We start from the raw sequence: 17,360 nt of genomic DNA, 5'->3' as shown, positions 1-17,360 counted from the left end.
ACTTCCTCAAAACAGCTTGATGGTGGACATCTTATCCAGGGCAGCCTGGAGCAGGGGGGCCGAGGGCCAAAGCATCAGTATCCCCAGCTCCTCCACCTCTCCTCCTCCAACACCGACCATGGCGTGTGCAGTTAAGAGTGTGCATCTTCCCCCTCCCCTTCAAACAACCTGAAAATGCTTTCCTCCCTGGTTCCCTGAAGCACTTTCCTTTGCAACCCTAACCCCGCCCCCATTCCCTGCTATGCTATGCAAAGGAAAACACTTTGGGGAACTGTGGGGCCTGCCTTGTTCACTGAAGCCGCTGGGCAGGTACCCCCACCCCAGACCATCCTGAAGAGGCTCATTCCTCAGGCTGTGCCCCGACCCAGATCCCCTCCGCCTGGAACCACCCGAAAATGTGACATGCAGAGGTCGAAAATGTCCAAAGGGTGGGGATTGGGGTGGGTGGGGCTACATTCAACGTATAAGACGCACCAAGATTTTTGCCCTTTTTTGGGGGGTAAAAAGGTGCATCTTATACACCAAAAAATATGGTATTGTCAATATGAAGATACGAAAAACAATTACAAATTTTTTGAGGCAATTTAAATTGAGGAGAGGTAGATATTGATCATCCATTCTGACAATTATTTAAAAAAATTACCTCCTGCATCTGATATTTCTTTTTTAACAATCAATGTAGAGTTTCTTCTGATAAAAGTTGAAACTGCTGTTGCATGTTTATAGTTGCCATGTTCATACACGATTCTCACGTGAGCTTTTGGTAAAGGTTAAGGAGACTATGAGTCTTTTGCAAAAAGTACAATTTCATTTCTGATTGATCTTCATATTTTTGTCAGTACTTTTCTACAAGTACTGAGGTTACAAAGACTGTCATTGAATATTATCAAGGTTACAAAGGACTGTCAAGGTTACAAAGGAGACTGTCATTGAATATTTTTTATTTATTTTATTTATTCATTTTGTCACACAGTATATATAAGCATAAGCATGAAATAATTATACAATATATAAGCATATATATAAGTATGAGTATGTAATAACTATATTAATCGGATATAACAAAAGGAAACAATAGGACAGGAACGGTAGGTAGGTAGGTAGGTAGGTAGGTAGGTAGGTATTATCGATTTTAAAACAATAAGCAAGAAGAAAGAAAAATAAATCCATTCATGCTCTAACAAAATATCAGTCCCCCCTTCCCCAACAAGTGAGAACAATGGGATAAGAAAACTTAAACATAGTTAAAAATAAAATCTAAGAATTCTGATGAACAGTAGTCAAAGATTCTGCAGTACATATTTAATGCTCCCTATGCATAATATTTGGGTAATTATTAATGTACGTATTACATGAATCAATGGGAAGAAGAAGAAAAATTCTAATTAATTTATTAAAGTATACCACTCAAGTGAGGGCACATTTAGAACAAAAGCAATACAGAAAGTCCTTCATTTATGAGCATTCATTTAGCAACCAAAGTTATGATGGTATTTAAAAAGTGTCTTACAAAAGTTCTCACATAAATGATTATTGCAACATCCCAGTGGTCATGTGATCAAAATTTGGGCACTTGGTAACTGGTATGTCTTTACAATGGTTGCATGGTCTTGGATTCATGTGGCTGCTATTCACAACTTTCTCAACCAGAGAAAGTCAGTGGAAGAAGCCAGATTCGGTTAATGACTGCATGAATCATCTAATGACCATATGATCTGCTTAACAACTGCAGCAAAAAGGACATGAAATTGAAAACAGCTCACTTAACAACTGCCTCACTTAACAACATAAGTTCCTTTCAATTATGTTGCGGGCTAACTGTAAAGAGCAAAGGGATAGGGAAGAAATGGGAAGAAAGAAAATAAAGTGTGATTGCAAAAGAAACTGTAGTTATCTTTTTATGCGGCCAGAAACATTCAGCTGCCACAAGCAATTATTTATTTAGGAACCAGATATAAATATGTTCAGCAGTCTAAATATAAATGTGGCAGAATAAGTCACAATAACATGATTTTTTAAAAAAACTTACTTTCTGTAAAGTTAAAACTTTACAGGCTCCTGAGTTCTGTTTTCAGCTGCCACGGCCTCCTGCAACCCTCTGCCAGTGAAAATGGAGTTACTGTACAGCCCTCCCGTTTTCACTGGAAGTGGGTTGCAGGAGGCCATGGCAGCCAAAAACAGAGTTCAGGAGCCTTTGTTCACTGGCAGAGGACTCCGGCCACCACAGCTGACTATATCTACCCTGGCCACCCCCACCCCCGCCCCCTGAGATCAAACATAATCCTGATGTGGCCCTCAATGAAATCAAGTTTGACACCCCGATGTAGAACAAAAATAGATAGAACCTTGATGAGCTACTGAAATATTGTTTTCTCAAGCAATGATATTTTAAACCTCTTTCTACATTTTTGAACTTCCTTGGTATACTAAGAAATGACTCTTGAGTATTTTTATTTCTCTATTGCAATAAAGCACAAATAGACTTTTCTACTGAATGTAAAATGTCATTTTTCAAAGTCCAAGGAAATTCTTAGTGAATCCCTGAAACAATTTACCAATATGAAATGAGAATCTAGAATTTCATGAGAGATCTTAAATCTACTGATAATGTTCAGGCAAAGACAATTGTTTCTATGTTGAAGAATCCTCAAGAATCCCTTTTGGTCTTTTGCCTCTACTGCCATAATTCCAATTACACGTAAATTATTTACAGAAGAATAAAATTCCAGGGACCTTATGTTTTCCAGAATAATCTTTCCAAGTAAAACAGGTAAAAGTTAATCAGGTAAAAATTATAGACTAACTGACTTCTCATGATGCTCTAGCTGAGATGTCATATTCATAGCCATATTCAGTTTGATTTAATTTATAATTACAGACCCTTTCTGAAAAAAACAAAATATAAAATAGTCATCAGTTACCTTAATTGCCATTAAACAGTTATAAAAATATCACAGGAGATAATGGAAAAGACATTACAGAAAAGCTTTCTGTAATGGTCTAACTGAAATAAACAAACAAACATGATACTTATCCAACTATGATGCCACCTTAATTAAAAATGTACTTTATCCCCATATAATAAACACGTTAGACAAGACTGAAGTATATGTCGTTTATCTTTTATTAGAACATCCTTTGAAGTAGAATGTCCAGCTCTTGTTCTGTTGCCTGCATTAAAAACAGCTAACTGATTTAGTACATGTTAAAATTTTTCAATACATGTTGTCTTTGACTTCAAACTGTAATTGAACTAGAGTTGTAATGGCAGTCATTAAACGGGTCACCATATGACTGTCCAATTTTATGACCTTTTTTACAGCAGTTGTTTAGCAAACACTGCAGTTGTTAAATACACCCATTGCAGCCACTGGGTATTTTTGCCAGAAATCAGAAGTAAACGCCAGTTGCTTGCAAAAAAATTCATATATTGAAGTCACATGATTGACTGACACTGAAAACTGCTATAAATATGGGCCAGTTGCCAAGCACGCAAAATGAGATGACATGTTCCCCCGGGGGAGGGGGAGGGGGTAGAACTTTGAAACTGAGCTGTAAGAAGCTCTGAGTAGATTCATCTTAACTTTGCTAGGTACTGGTGGTAAGCCTAGGACTATCTATATTAGTAGGATTTTAAAGGTATAATATAGATGTCAATATATTTGTATACAAATTATATACAAAACATGTATTCAAGAAGTGTGAATTTAGAATATTCCTTGTTCTTGTTTTCTTGACAGTGTTTGAGCTTTCTGTAATGGTCTAACTGAAATAAACAAACATAAATTAAGAAGACTATAATTTAAAGAGGGATGGAAAATAATTAAACTATATTTGATTATATTTCTCTTATCCCAGTATTTCCCAGTATATGCATCCGGTAGTCAGACCCACAAGCTTTTCTAATAAAGGCTAATAATCCATTTCATGATTTCTTTAAAATTAAGTACACGATAATGAAATATACAAAGTCTCTAGTCTAAGCTAGAAAATGTAAGTAACTAACCAATACTTTCTAAAATGGCTTTCAACCTTTTTTCTGTATCTGTATCTATATATGTATCAATGTAGCTCATATGTCCATTAAGGTTCTGACAAAAATGCTTATCTTTCACCAGTACAATGAAAAAAGGCTAATGTAGCTCTCCTGCATGCTGAAGCATGAAGCGTGTATAATTTAATAGCAATGATAAAGCCGGGAGCATTTGGCTAACACATGACCCACTTTTTCAATCAATTGGAAATATTTACATAACAGCTTGATTTTCATGCTTTATATTTTCCAGACAGAAAAGGGCTACCATAGTCCATGTGGATATTTCCCAGAATTGGGGTGTCTTTCTTCAAAATAAATTCCACTACCAAAAGACTGATAATCCTAGTGGTTAAGGCAGCAGAGCAGAAAACAGGACACAGAGTTCTAGTCCTGCCTTGAAAGGCAAGTGAGTGACCCTGGGCCAGTCTTTCTTTCTCTCTCAGCCCAATCCACCTCACAGGGTTATTTTTGGAGGGAAAACAGGAGGAAGGAGTATTAAATATGTTCATCAACTTGAGTTATTGATAAAAATAATTAAGGTGGGATTTTTAAAAAAATCTTTTAAAAATTGCAATAAAAAGATTTGAGATTGAGGGATTGATGATTTTCCGGGAGGGCATTACGAAAAAAATCAGTACAATTGCGGAGGCTACGGCCTATGTGGAGGAACACAAAGCCCTCCTGGAATCAGATGATCCAGGAATTGAAGAAGGGGAGGTTATAGATCATGGGGCGGAAGCGGCTGCCGCTGTTGCGGCCCTGGAGTTGGGTCAGGCTGAACCCAGAGTTCTGAGATCCAAAACTAGGAAGTGATAAAGATATTTGGGATTGTGTTGGTTTTCCTTATTCTCTTTTGTACGATATTCTGTTTATTCTTGACTCTTCTTTATTACGTTTTTAAAATTTGTAAACTTAGCTACTTCGTGTCACCTGCTTGCCATATGGCTGTTGTATGTGTTAAAAAATTTGAGTAAAATTCTTATTTTAGATAAGAAAACTGAAAATTTACCATACCTGATATGTATTTGTATAAACCTTTTTTGACTAATAAAAACTTTTTGAATAAAAAAAAAAAAAAAAAAAAAAAAAGATTTGAGGCAAAGAATAGTTAGAATTGCAACTCTTATATAATAAAGCTGTGAACATGCTTTCACATGTGAGAAATTGAATAATGATGGCAGGAGATCTATACTATATATAGTATGTATGTATATATAAAAAATAGAGGCCCAAGTGGCCTCTGTGGTGAGGAGGGTTTGTTGAGATTGCTGAATAGAAGTCTATCCTCACCTTTAGACTTGAAGCTGCAGCTAATGTGCTGAGTGACAACAAATATTTATTTTATTTATTAGTTTATTCTACAAAAGGAGCATTTGTTTTTTCACTGGCAGGTGATCTCCTGTGGAGATACATCTTTATTTCTTTGAGTCTCCAAACTTTCTACATCATCCAATATTCCAAGACAAAATATGGAATCTAAAGTCTCTGAAGGTGGTCTGAATGTGACTCTTACCATCAGATTATTGATGCATGGAAAGGTGAGCAGTACTGAAGTATTTTCATGTCATCACTTCTAATTCAAACATAGTAATGAAGGCTAACTTTGTTTATATGTAAATCAGTGGTGGGATTCAAATTTTTTTACTACCGGTTTTGTGGGCGTGGCTTGGGGAGCATGGCGTGGTGTGGTGTGGCGTGGCTTGGGGGGCGTAGCAAGGGAAGGATACTGTAAAATCTCCAGTCCCACCCCATTCCATGGGAAGGATACTGTAAAATCTCCATTCCATCCCCACTCCAGAGGAAGGTTACTGCAAAATCCCCATTTCCTCCCAATCAGCTGGGACTTGGCAGGCAGAGAATAGATGGGGGCAGGGCCAGTCAGAAGTGTCATTTACCGGTTCTCTGAACTACTCAAAATTTCCGCTACTGATTCTCCAGAACTGGTCAGAACCTGCTGAATATTACCTCTGATGTAAATCCAAAAACTGTGCATGTGTGCCCTACTTTTATTTCCTGAAAAACACATCTAATGCATGATTCCTAAATGTGGAATATTCTTTCACTGGGAAGCAAATATTACAGATATGATCCTAGAACCATGGGAGATGCATAGACTATAAATTGGATTGATCCTAATTTGATGTTTCAGGTAACATTTTCCTTTATTCTTCACTGATTTGGATTTCTGCAGGTGAAATTCTTAATTTTTATACTGTACAGTTTGACCCACATAACTATCTACTCATACTGGTTTTCTTTAAAATGTGCATAGGTTTGTAATAATTGTCATTTTGGGACAAATTATTAGTAGTCTTCACCAGTTATGACGTCCAGATTATATCCAGTATAGGACACAGAAAGAGAGGAGAGGCATTATAGTGTTTGAATACTATTTGTACTAAAATTAGTAATAAAGTAGTAAAATAAGATGAACTAAGTAATAAATCATGTAAAAACACTTAGCGTTAACTGCTAACAAAAATGTTCAACATATAAATGCAAAAAATTGATTATGAATATTTATGTTCTCTCTTTTTTCAAAACCTCTTGTTCTCAAAAGTTAGGCATGTCTTCATATACGGAGACTATTTCCCTGAGTATAAACTGATGCCCCTGTCTTTGAAGTCCTAAACTTTTACATGCACCAAGCCCCATTCTCACACTTGAAGTGGCTAATCAAAGTGAATCTGCCCCATCTTGAGATGTCCCGTTAAAGAAGGCATACATTAAGACAGCAAGTTAACAAAGCAGAGGAATTTACAGTACTTCTGTAAAACAAAGATCCTCACTGACATGGATTACAGGCAGTTTCCAGAAGTATGTCCCATATAAGTCTGGCAGAAAAATTGACAGAGAAAGCCGAACATATGCAATACATCAAGAGTAGACTAAAAGAGAGAAATGCAGAACTAGGGTTGCTGTTACAGAGAGTTAAAAAGAGTTGATGTCTTCTGGGGGTGGGGTTCATGAAAGTATTCCAGTACTTTAATCCCTTATTGAGATTTATTCTTTTATTGAAAGTTCTGGAGGTTCTAAAATATCGGTTAGACAATAAATTGAGCATGAGAGTTTATGTACTGTAGCATTATCTAAAAAATTATAGAAAATTTTATATATCTATTCAAACCATCGATCTGAATTGGGTTAAACCATTGTTTTGGGTCTTTTGTTGACTTGCAGTTGAATCAAGAAAAAAATAAACATTTTGATTCTGAAAATGGGAGTTTAAGCAACAGATTAAAAAGGAGATTATATTAAGTAGGATCACAAGGACTTGATTATGTGAACAATTAACTAGGAAGAAAAGAGAATCATTGAGAATATGAACTTAACATGAAAAAATAGGTTTTATGATTAGGTTATTTTGAGGGTTAGATTGGCTAGTTCGCCATTTTGTATTTATTTGCAAGGGTGATTTCATTTAGCCTTTTGTAAGGCTTTAAAGATCTCACTCTTCTCCACTGCATTTGGGCTGGGAGGTTGAGCACATTCTGCCAGCCAATTGTTTAAATTGGTTTTTTTCCTGTAAATACCATGATTTGTGCAACTTTAAATATTTTTTATTGGATTTGTTTATTAATTTATTCAATTTCTATGGCTGCCCATCTCAAATAAGTGACTGTGGTTGGCAAAGAAATTGTTATTCTGGATTGTTGGGGTTAGGCATCTACCCAGAATCACTGCCATGAGATGAGTTAAATAAATAAATAAGCAATTATTTTAAAAAAGCAAGTATTATTTTGATACTTCTTGCAGGAATTTCTCCAAGTACAGGAGATGGAGATATGCAGCCACCTCTCTTCAGTTGTGCATGCAGATATCAGACAAAAGGAGTAAAAGGCTTTTGTTCCTGGAAGTTCTTTTGTTTCCCCCCCTCAAGGCAGGCAACTTTCTGAATAGAGTAATATCAAGCAAGAGATAAAGTATCAAAATATGTTTTGGACAGACAACCAACACATCTGAGTTCCTCTGTATCAATACTGCTCTGATCACCATTCATCAACATGGATAAGCCTTTGTATTAAATAGGAATCCCCGGGTAAATTAAAATGATACTAGAAGGTAGTGCCATATGTTAGGAGAACTAAAGCAAGTGTCCATGATCCTCAGATTGCCAAATTGTGATATAGTGGGTGCACTAACATTCCTGTTTACTGCAACCTGTTCATGCATTATATTTTACTGTAAATATGGGCAAAGGTATGAGCCCAGCTTGATAAATAAACAGGATTGTTGTTAGGGTTAGGGTAGTTATTTGGGCATGGCTATTCAGGTTTTTTAAGTGTTTGGCTTGAATGAGGGAGGGAGAAAGCTATATGGTAAAATTCTTCTTTTTCTTATCTACTAACAAAGTTCAAATATGTAAACCTTGTTGTAGCAGAGGTGGAGAGGGAATGTCTCATAAAAGAAAAAAAACCTCTACTGATGTAAGTAACAAACATGTCTTTGTTAATTGATATCAAAGGCTGGCAGAGGTTCTCTTTTAATATACAATGCATTTTTCATGTTAGGGTTTAACCTAGTCAACATTAATATACAGTAATAACTTTTCACTTAATTCCAAATATGGCTATACAGTCACAACAGCAAGAACTAGCTGTCCAAGGGAGGCTATCAGGGCAGGGGAACACTGGCTATCCTAAAATCTTTGGAACTCCCACCAATGTGGCTCTTTTCTTCATTGTTTTATCTTCTTGCTAATAAAGAAATTGTTTATTTTGTACTGAATACCCATGCAATTGTGATAGGAAATTAATAAACGCCATGAGCCAAATAAATAAGATTTACTGATAATTAAAGCTTTTACATTCTTACTTTGTTGCCATTTTCTTTCGAACAGGAAGTTGGAAGCATCATTGGGAAGGTAATGTGATGTACTCTACGTTTGAATGCTCATACATGTTCTTTGTGGGTAGACCTATGCATGTGGGAGGTGACCAGCAAGGGGCTCAAGATTTTGTCTTCTCTCCCTCTTCCTTCCTAGCTGATTCTTGAGAGAATAAGAGCTGTATATAATTAGAGCATAAGAGCTATAATTGGTAAAATAGAAGCTTTGCATTCAGCCATCTCCCTTTTCCCTAAATACAAACTGCTTTTTCCACTGAGCTATTTGCCAATCTGGTTTCTTATTAAAAGCAGAAGGTAGCAGAGACTGATCAAGCAACATCTGCATTCACATAGATGGAATGTGGAGGAAAATGTAGATATTCAAACTGGAGGTGATGAAATGCTGAGAATATATCTATAATAAACAAAGGGTCAATAATCGTAGAAAAGCGTGGAAGAATACTAATAAGCGCATACAGGAAACTGATTTGAAAATAGCTTGAGGAAATACGTTTCCTAATATCAAGCATCTCACTTTCCGAGTAAACTAAATAGCTATGTCCATGAGGTCCCTAGGAATCAGGCTCAATTGAATATAGTATTTACACCAGTTAAATACTCATACCAATTAACCAATGTATGAAAATACTTCTGTTGGTCAATTTTCTTTGCTATAAATCAGGTTTTGTATCTATCAATCTGCTATTGTTCCTGATCTCTCTACCAGTTAGAAGGATCCTAGAACAAAATATAATCAATATTTATTTTCATTGAAAATAAAAATCATTCTATTTCATATCAAATGTATTGGAATTCTGAGATGCAGCTAATCTAATAAAGCTAATATCCTGCTACTGTCAAGCAATATATACATTATAAAGCTACAGCTTCAGTATATCATGCAAATAAGAATTTATTTTAACAATGAAATGGTCTTCAAATATTCATATACTGATTTATTACTAATACACCAAAGGAGACCATATAGTTGGAGAAAGAGAAGGAGAAAGACGGAGAGAGAAATTTTACTGAATGTAAAATTTCAGGAAAATTTTATACGTATCTCCACATTAAAGCAAAAGCATCTGGATCCACAATAAAACAGATAAAATTGATGCCTATTTTTCTCTAAACTAAAACCTACTTTGTATGGCTCCAATCATGACTAACGAAATAATATGCAAAAACAAAAACTATAGAAAATATAATAACGAAAAAAACCGCAATATAAGCAATAAAATATGGATGGCAGATAATCAAAAACTCTTGCATAATCAGGAGATCTAAAATATTATTTGGTTAATATACTGCAATACACAATTAACAACTTAGAGTACTCTAAGTATTTCATACTCAATTTCTAATCAAAATATCTCTTTTGAATTGTAAAAATATTTGTTTAACACAAGTTAAGTCAATAAGAGAAAAGAAATACATTGAAAGAATACTCTAAATAATCTGTAAAGTCTATGTCAGATTGGAATAACAACTCTAAACTCTTGTGCAGGATGTGGCACAATTCTATTTGCAGAACTGTATTCCAGAAATAGTTTCCAAATAAGATTGAATGTACATAAGGTTTACTTTTTAGATATGAAGTTATTCAAAATATCAAAGAATATTCCCACAGTTTAATTACCGTATATACTCGAATATAAGCCGATCCGAGTATAAGCCGAGGTCCCCAATTTTACCCCAAAAACTGGGGTAAACTGGGGACTCGAGTATAAGCCGAGGGTGGGAAATGAGGCACCTACCGGTTGGGGAAACCCTCCCTCCCTCAGCTGAGAAGGCTGGCGGCCCCCCCGCCCCGCCCCCCCACTGCACCGGCAGGGCTTCCCCGCGCCGCCCGGTAAAATGTGAAAAAAAGAAAAAAAAAAAAACTCGAGTATAAGCCGTATATACTCGAGTATAAGCCGAGGGGCTTAAAAAAAAAAAAACTCGAGTATAAGCCGTATAGACCCGAGTATAAGCCGAGGGGACGTTTTTCAGCACAAAAAACGTGCTGAAAAACTCGGCTTATACTCGAGTATATACGGTAACCATTCTTCCATAAAGGAGTTGGAGATTTATTTTCCAATAAAAAGCATATAATGTATCCATTACCATGTATAATGCCAATTCTATGTATTTTGAAGAAAAATGTGATTTGGTGAAGTCCAAAAAAATATTCCAGACTGAAACAGGATTGTTACTTTAAAGATTAGTTCCATTCTACAATGAATTAATTTCCAATATTGTTGACCTTTCCAAGAATCCTACTGCGAATGGGGAAAAAAGATCAAATTGTTTATTTCCAGTATTTTGGAGAAAAAAAGATACTCATTTTAGCAATCATGACTGCAGTCATAAAGTCAGTGATTAAAATACTTTAAATTAATACTCTCTAAAGATAAAGTTCAGGGTGAAAATATCCATTTTTACTGAAATGCCCAGTATTCTATTTCTATTATTGTATACAAGTTTTGCATTCCTTTAATCATACAGAACTTAAATTGCTGAGATTCTGAATCGTATTTCATAACTGATTATAAATTATGTATGTTCAGTATTATGAGTTTCAAGATTTTCAAATTCATTCTAATTTCTCAACTCTCTACCTTGCTTCCATAATATAACTTTATTGATTGGGCAGTGCTTATTAGTATTACATAGATACCAGGCAAAAGATAACTATCACATGAAGAGTAATGACTTATTAGTTCTTACAACTGTTTTTTGTTGTTGTTGCAGAAAGGAGAGACAGTAAAAAAGATGCGCGAGGAGGTGAGCATCATTACCATTGTATAAAATATGGGAATAAATGTAACAGGTTCTAGAAGCAGCAATTCACATTACATAAAAATAGAGAGGAGAGGGCTTGAAATTTGTTGACCAGTGGATTTTTTTTCTTCACGCAGTCACATTCTTTAGCATTGAAAGAAAATTAGCTTCCCTATGATAAAAGTACAGATAACCATTTTAAACTACTAGAGAAAACCTGGATCCTGCTCTGTAATTTTTCCTACATAGATATTAAGAAGCTGGTCAAGCCTGCCCAAACTATTCTGAATTTCTAAATGCCTGAACAGAATTCTTTTCATAGGTCAAAAGAAGTTGTAATCTAAGGCTAATTATACATTGTTGTTTGGCTTCAACTTGAGTTAGAACCTGCGTGGTTTATGTTAGATGATAGTTATCATATATTTTAAATGTCTGGTTTGTTCTAAATGCCATTCTAAAAATTTCTATATAAAAATAATTGATAATCCATAACCAATACAAAATATGAAATCTATACATTCTGCTGTATATAAAAGGTCTTCTAGTCCAATCACCTACCCAGTATAGGTATTTTAAAAACAAATGCATAGGTATGGAATATCTTAACATCTAAAAACCAGATGTACAGGTATAGAATAGGATATATTTGGCTCAACTGTGAGAGGAATCAAAGTGCCCTTGTTGTTCACCACTTAAGTATGAGCCAGCAGTGTGCTGCAGCTGCCAAAAAGCCAACACATTTCTAGGCTACATCAACAGAGGGATAATGTCAAGATCATGAGAAGTGATAGTACCACTCTATACTGCACAGGTAAGGTCACAGTTTGAATACACCATCCAGTTCTGGTCACCACAATACAAAAAAGATGCTGAACCTCTAGAAAGAGTGCAGAGAAGAGCAACAAAGATGATAAGAGGTCTGGAGGGTAAATTATACAACAAACAACTAAAGGAACTAGGAATGTTTAGCCGCATGATGGCGAACCTATGGCACGCGTGCCAGAAGTGGCACACAGAGCCCTTTTTCAGGGCATGCAAGCTGTCACCCAACTCACTTGCAGCTGCACATGCACGTGCACCCCAGCTGGTGTTTGGGCCTCTGGTGTGCATGGGTGCAATTCAGGGGACCCAGCTGGTCTTCTGAGCTCTCCTGCACATGCACGTGCATTTGTGCATGCGTGCAAGAGTACTGGTGTGCAGTGCAAATATGCACAGACAGTGTTCACATGCATGCATTGCACACATGAAAACCATGCACATGTGCAGATGGAGCAATTGCATGCGCAGCACATGGTGGGGTGCGTGCACAAAAGCTGTGCACCTGCACAGATGGTGCGGTCGTGCACACAGCACATGGGGGAGGAGCCGCGTGTTAGCACAGATGGCACATGTGCATGTGAAGCTCGCGAAGAACGTACCTGTTTGGCACTCTGTGAGTAAAAGGTTCGCCACCACTAGTTTAACGTAATGAAGACAAGGCTCAGGAGAGACATGATAGCAGTCTCCCAATACTTGAAGGGCTATCACAAGGAAGAAGGCATTAATTCTCCCCAGCTGCTAGGACAGGACAAGAAGTAATGGGTGGAAGCTTGTCAGAGGATGATTCAACCTCGAAATAAGGAGGAACTTCTTGACAGTGAAAATGATCAATCAAAGGAACAGCTTGCTTCCTGGAGTTGTGGGGCTCCATCGCTGGAGGTTTTCAAGAAAAGATTGGACAACCATTTGTCCTACCTTGGGAGTTGGATTAGAAGACCTTCAAGGCCCCTTCTAGCCCTATGATTCTATGATTCCTCATTCCATTTTGGACAAATGGCTGCCCAGTTTTTTTGTTAAAAACCTCAAGTGATAGAGCATCTACAACTTCAGGTGATAGGCTGTTCCATTTCTTACTGGATTCATAGTCAGGAAATTTTCTTAGTTTAGCTTTGGATCTCACATTGTAACATTTCCACCTACTGAGTCTTACATTATTCTCAGGTCCCAGGGAAAATAAATCTATTCCCTCTTCCCTGTGACACCCTTTTATGTATCAGAATACTGCTACCATGTTTCCCCTGCTATCACGTTTCCCTTTAGTTTTCTCTTCTTTAAGCTAAATATGGACCACTCTTTATAGGATCACTTTAATCATTCTTCATGGGAGTTAGCATCCAAGCCCCTCACCATCGTCTCTGAACTCTTTCCAGTTCCTCAACATACTTTTTGTATTGTGGCCACCAGAATTGGACAGAGTATTACAGGTGGGATGCAGTGCAGCATAGAGCAATACTATCACTTTCTACCACCTTTACATCATAGACTTTATAATGCAGCTCAAAACTGCATTGGCATTTTTGGTGTCTGCAGCACATTGCTGGCTCACCCTTTCTCTGTGGTCTACAAAGACCCTTAGATCTTTCTGGCAAATATTTACTGTTAGACCAAGTATCACCTTCATTGTGCATGTATCTTAGTCTAAATGCAGAACCTTACATTTCTCAACATCAAACAACATTTTAATGGATATGGCAGAATGTTCCTGTTTATCAAGATCCTTTTGAATTTTGAGTCTGTCTTCAGAGGTATTAGCTATCTTCCAACTTTGTATAATCTGCAAATTTTATGAGCATCCCTTCTATTCCTTCATCTAAGTCATTTATCAGGTGTTGAATAGTACAGGCCCAGTACAGAACCTGAGGTGTCCTACTGCATACCACCCTCCATCGGGACATAGACACATTAAAGACTACCTTTGGCTATGATTATTCATTTAACTATGAATCCATTTGATAATGGGAACATCTAGCCCACATTTTTTCCAAAGCATCTATGGTCTACTTTATCAAATATCTTACTGAAGTCTTAGTATACTATATTTTCAACATTCCTCGTATGTATGACAAGATGTGGTTTCTCAATTGTAGAGTGGAGCACGAATCAATATCTCAGAAGGAAACTGTCCAGAAAGGATTGTGACCATTACAGGCCCTACTGATGCCATCTTCAAAGCATTTGCAATGATTGCTTATAAATTTGAAGAGGTAATAAACATCAAAGGAAATATTTGTTTTCTACTGACCTTTCTTGGTAAAAACTCCTCAAAATGCTTTTTAAAAAGGTATTCTAGAAATAATGACAATTGGTACATATGCACCAGGCCTATCACTTCATTATGGTTTAGTTTGGGATCTGTCTAGAATCAAGCATGGATTCTAATAAATACCCCTACCAGAGAATTTTTGTAATATGGGTATATCAGGGTATATCAGACTGAAAAACATTTGTTCACTACGCAGCCATTTTTTCAGGAGATTAGCAATGGAAAATAATTTCCATTTCTTAGCTGAGAGAGCTAGTGTTGTCCAAAGACATTTCTGTGGTCATGTAGTCAGCATGATTATAGGCCGGAGCACACGGAACGCTGTTACTTTCCCACCAAAGTGGTACCTACCATGTTTCCCCAAAAATAATACCCTGTCTTATATTTTTTTGAATCCCAAAATAAGGGCTTGGTCTTATTATCGGGGGGTCTTATTATTTTGGGGGTGCAGGAAGCAGAGAGCGTGGCCACCTCATGGCTGCTGCTGCCGCTCGTCAGCTGTGCGCTGGGGCATCCAAAGATGGGAATCTCCCCATCATTCTTGGCACTCACCCACCTCCCATCCATCCATCCCCCTCTCCTCCAAACTCCCATCCCACTCCCGCCTCTCCACCGGGCAGCCCACAGCAGCTCCAGATGCCCAAAGCCTGCGCCCGCCCGGCTCCCTTTTCCACAGCACCCGGCTCTTTATTGAGGGAGGTGGCATGTGGGGCAGGGAAGAAGCAAGACGTGTGGAGCGAATGGGGCTCGCGCCTCTTGTTTTCTTTACCCTACAATGTGTTTGCCTGCAGACAACAGCAAAACACGCAATGGAGCAATAAGGCAGATAAGACAGCTCCACGCAATCCAATGGTACTGTAACAGCAGCCTGGCTGCTGCCCTTCCCTGCCGTCTCTTTGTTGAAGGGGGTGGCAAGTAAGGCAGGGGAGAAGCGAGAGGCATGGAGCATGATGGGGCTCCTCTTGCCATTCTTCTCCCCCTCTTGCCGGGCATGGCAGGGCTTCCTGCCCCTGCCCAAATTGGATGCAATTTGGGAGTGGCAGGTGAGGAGGGGTGGGCCGGGGATATGCAAGACACGCATCTTACCTGCCTTGCAGCTCCATCGTGTGTCTCACCGTTGTCTGCTGGCAAACATGTTATAGGGTATGAATCGGGTAGAATGGTCAAAAACTTGGCAACTCCAAATCGCAAGAAGCAAATGCTCTGTCTTACACGTTGGAAAAAAGAATCTAAACACTAAATACAAACTCGATGGACATTATCTTACAGATTACCCCCACCCTGTTAAAGACCTTGAAGTTTTCATATCCAATGATCTAAGTGCCAAAGCCCACTGCAACTACATAGCAAAAAAGGCTCTAAGAGTTGTAAACCTAATCTTACGTAGCTTCTTCTCCAGAAACACTACACTACTAACCAGAGCTTATAAAACATTTGCTAGACCAATTCTTGAATACAGCTCGCCTGTCTGGAACCCATAACACATTTCAGACATCAATACAATTGAACATGTCCAGAAATATTTTATAAGAAGAGTTCTCCACTCCTCTGAATACAACTTTATGCCACCAGACTTGAAATCTTGAATTTAGAAAACTTAGAACTCCACTGCCTTCGACAGGACCTATGTTTAACTCATAGAATCATCTATTGCAATGTCCTTCCTATTGAAGACTTCAGCTTCAATCATAACAATACAAGAGCAAACAATAGATTTAAACTCAATGTTAACCGTTTCAATCTTTTTTTTTTTTCATGTTTAGCAAGAGAAAAACTGAAATAATTTATTGAGCTGGGTTCTCAAGGAGAGAAAAAAAGCTTATAGGAACATTTTAAAAGTCAGTTAATAAATAATTAACCTGCAGGGTCTTACATTTCAGACCCAAGTATGCACAGAGTCAAATAATTCCATCCCATTTATGAACACCTAAACCCAATCCTTTAACCCTTGGCCGCTTAATCGTCCAAAGAGCTGGAGAGAAATAACAATCCCCATTGCAGAACTCACTACCAGGGTCTGGAAGCCCTGAATACATCTCTGAAATGCTGGCTAAAATGGCTGAAATGCATCGACTCTTTTCTGCCTGCCTAATAGAAAAGGAGTTTATGATATAATGCAATTTTGCCAGCTTGTGCAAGAACTCATGAACTACTTCTAGGCTCCTTTTGGAGGAAGTGGGTGGAGACTTTGAATTTTTTTAAAAAATAAATCTGGATCCGGTTAGTGTGACTGAATCCTGTCAGAGTTTTTGGTAAGTTTTGACTCATTTGTAGCCTGGATTAACTGAGTTGTAGGCAATAGGTCTTATGTCAGGGGTCCCCAAACTTGGCAGCTTTAAGACTTATGGACTTCAACATCCAGAATTCTCCAGCCGCTCATAGCTGGCTGGAGAATTCTGGGAGTTGAAGTCCACAAGTCTTTTTTTTTTTTTTTATTCAAAGAGTTTTAAAGAAACAAAAACATTTTTCCCCCTTTTTTCCCCCTCCCTCCCAAAAAAAAAAAAAAACCAAAAAAAAACCAAAAAAACAAAAACAAAAAAACAAACAACCGTTTCAATCTTGATTGCAGAAAATATGACTTCTGTAACAAAGTTATTAGTGCTTGGAACACACTACCTGACTCTGTGGTCTCTTCTCAAAATCCCCAAAGCT

The 17,360-nt window shown here is 37.5% G+C and overlaps 1 protein-coding gene across 6 annotated transcripts in view; it reads left to right on the top strand.

Moving 5' to 3' along the window:
- Positions 1-17,360, top strand: part of PCBP3 (poly(rC) binding protein 3) — a 71,905-nt gene that overhangs the window by 13,071 nt on the left and 41,474 nt on the right. For 4 of the 6 annotated variants that reach the window (XM_058184896.1, XM_058184875.1, XM_058184886.1 and 1 more), the window contains exons 2-6: positions 4,287-4,438; positions 5,428-5,574; positions 8,877-8,900; positions 11,597-11,629; positions 14,533-14,649. In XM_058184896.1, the coding sequence (XP_058040879.1) occupies positions 5,506-5,574; positions 8,877-8,900; positions 11,597-11,629; positions 14,533-14,649 (243 nt within the window). In that variant the 5' untranslated portion in view covers positions 4,287-4,438; positions 5,428-5,505. Of the gene's footprint in view, positions 1-4,286; positions 4,443-5,427; positions 5,575-8,876; positions 8,901-11,596; positions 11,630-14,532; positions 14,650-17,360 lie in introns of all 6 variants that reach the window. The other 2 variants (XM_058184857.1, XM_058184848.1) reach the window with 2 other exon arrangements.

This window comes from Ahaetulla prasina, chromosome 1 (genome assembly GCF_028640845.1).
Source record: "Ahaetulla prasina isolate Xishuangbanna chromosome 1, ASM2864084v1, whole genome shotgun sequence".
Lineage (NCBI taxonomy): Eukaryota > Metazoa > Chordata > Lepidosauria > Squamata > Colubridae > Ahaetulla > Ahaetulla prasina.
This window is presented reverse-complemented; position numbering and strand designations above follow the sequence as displayed.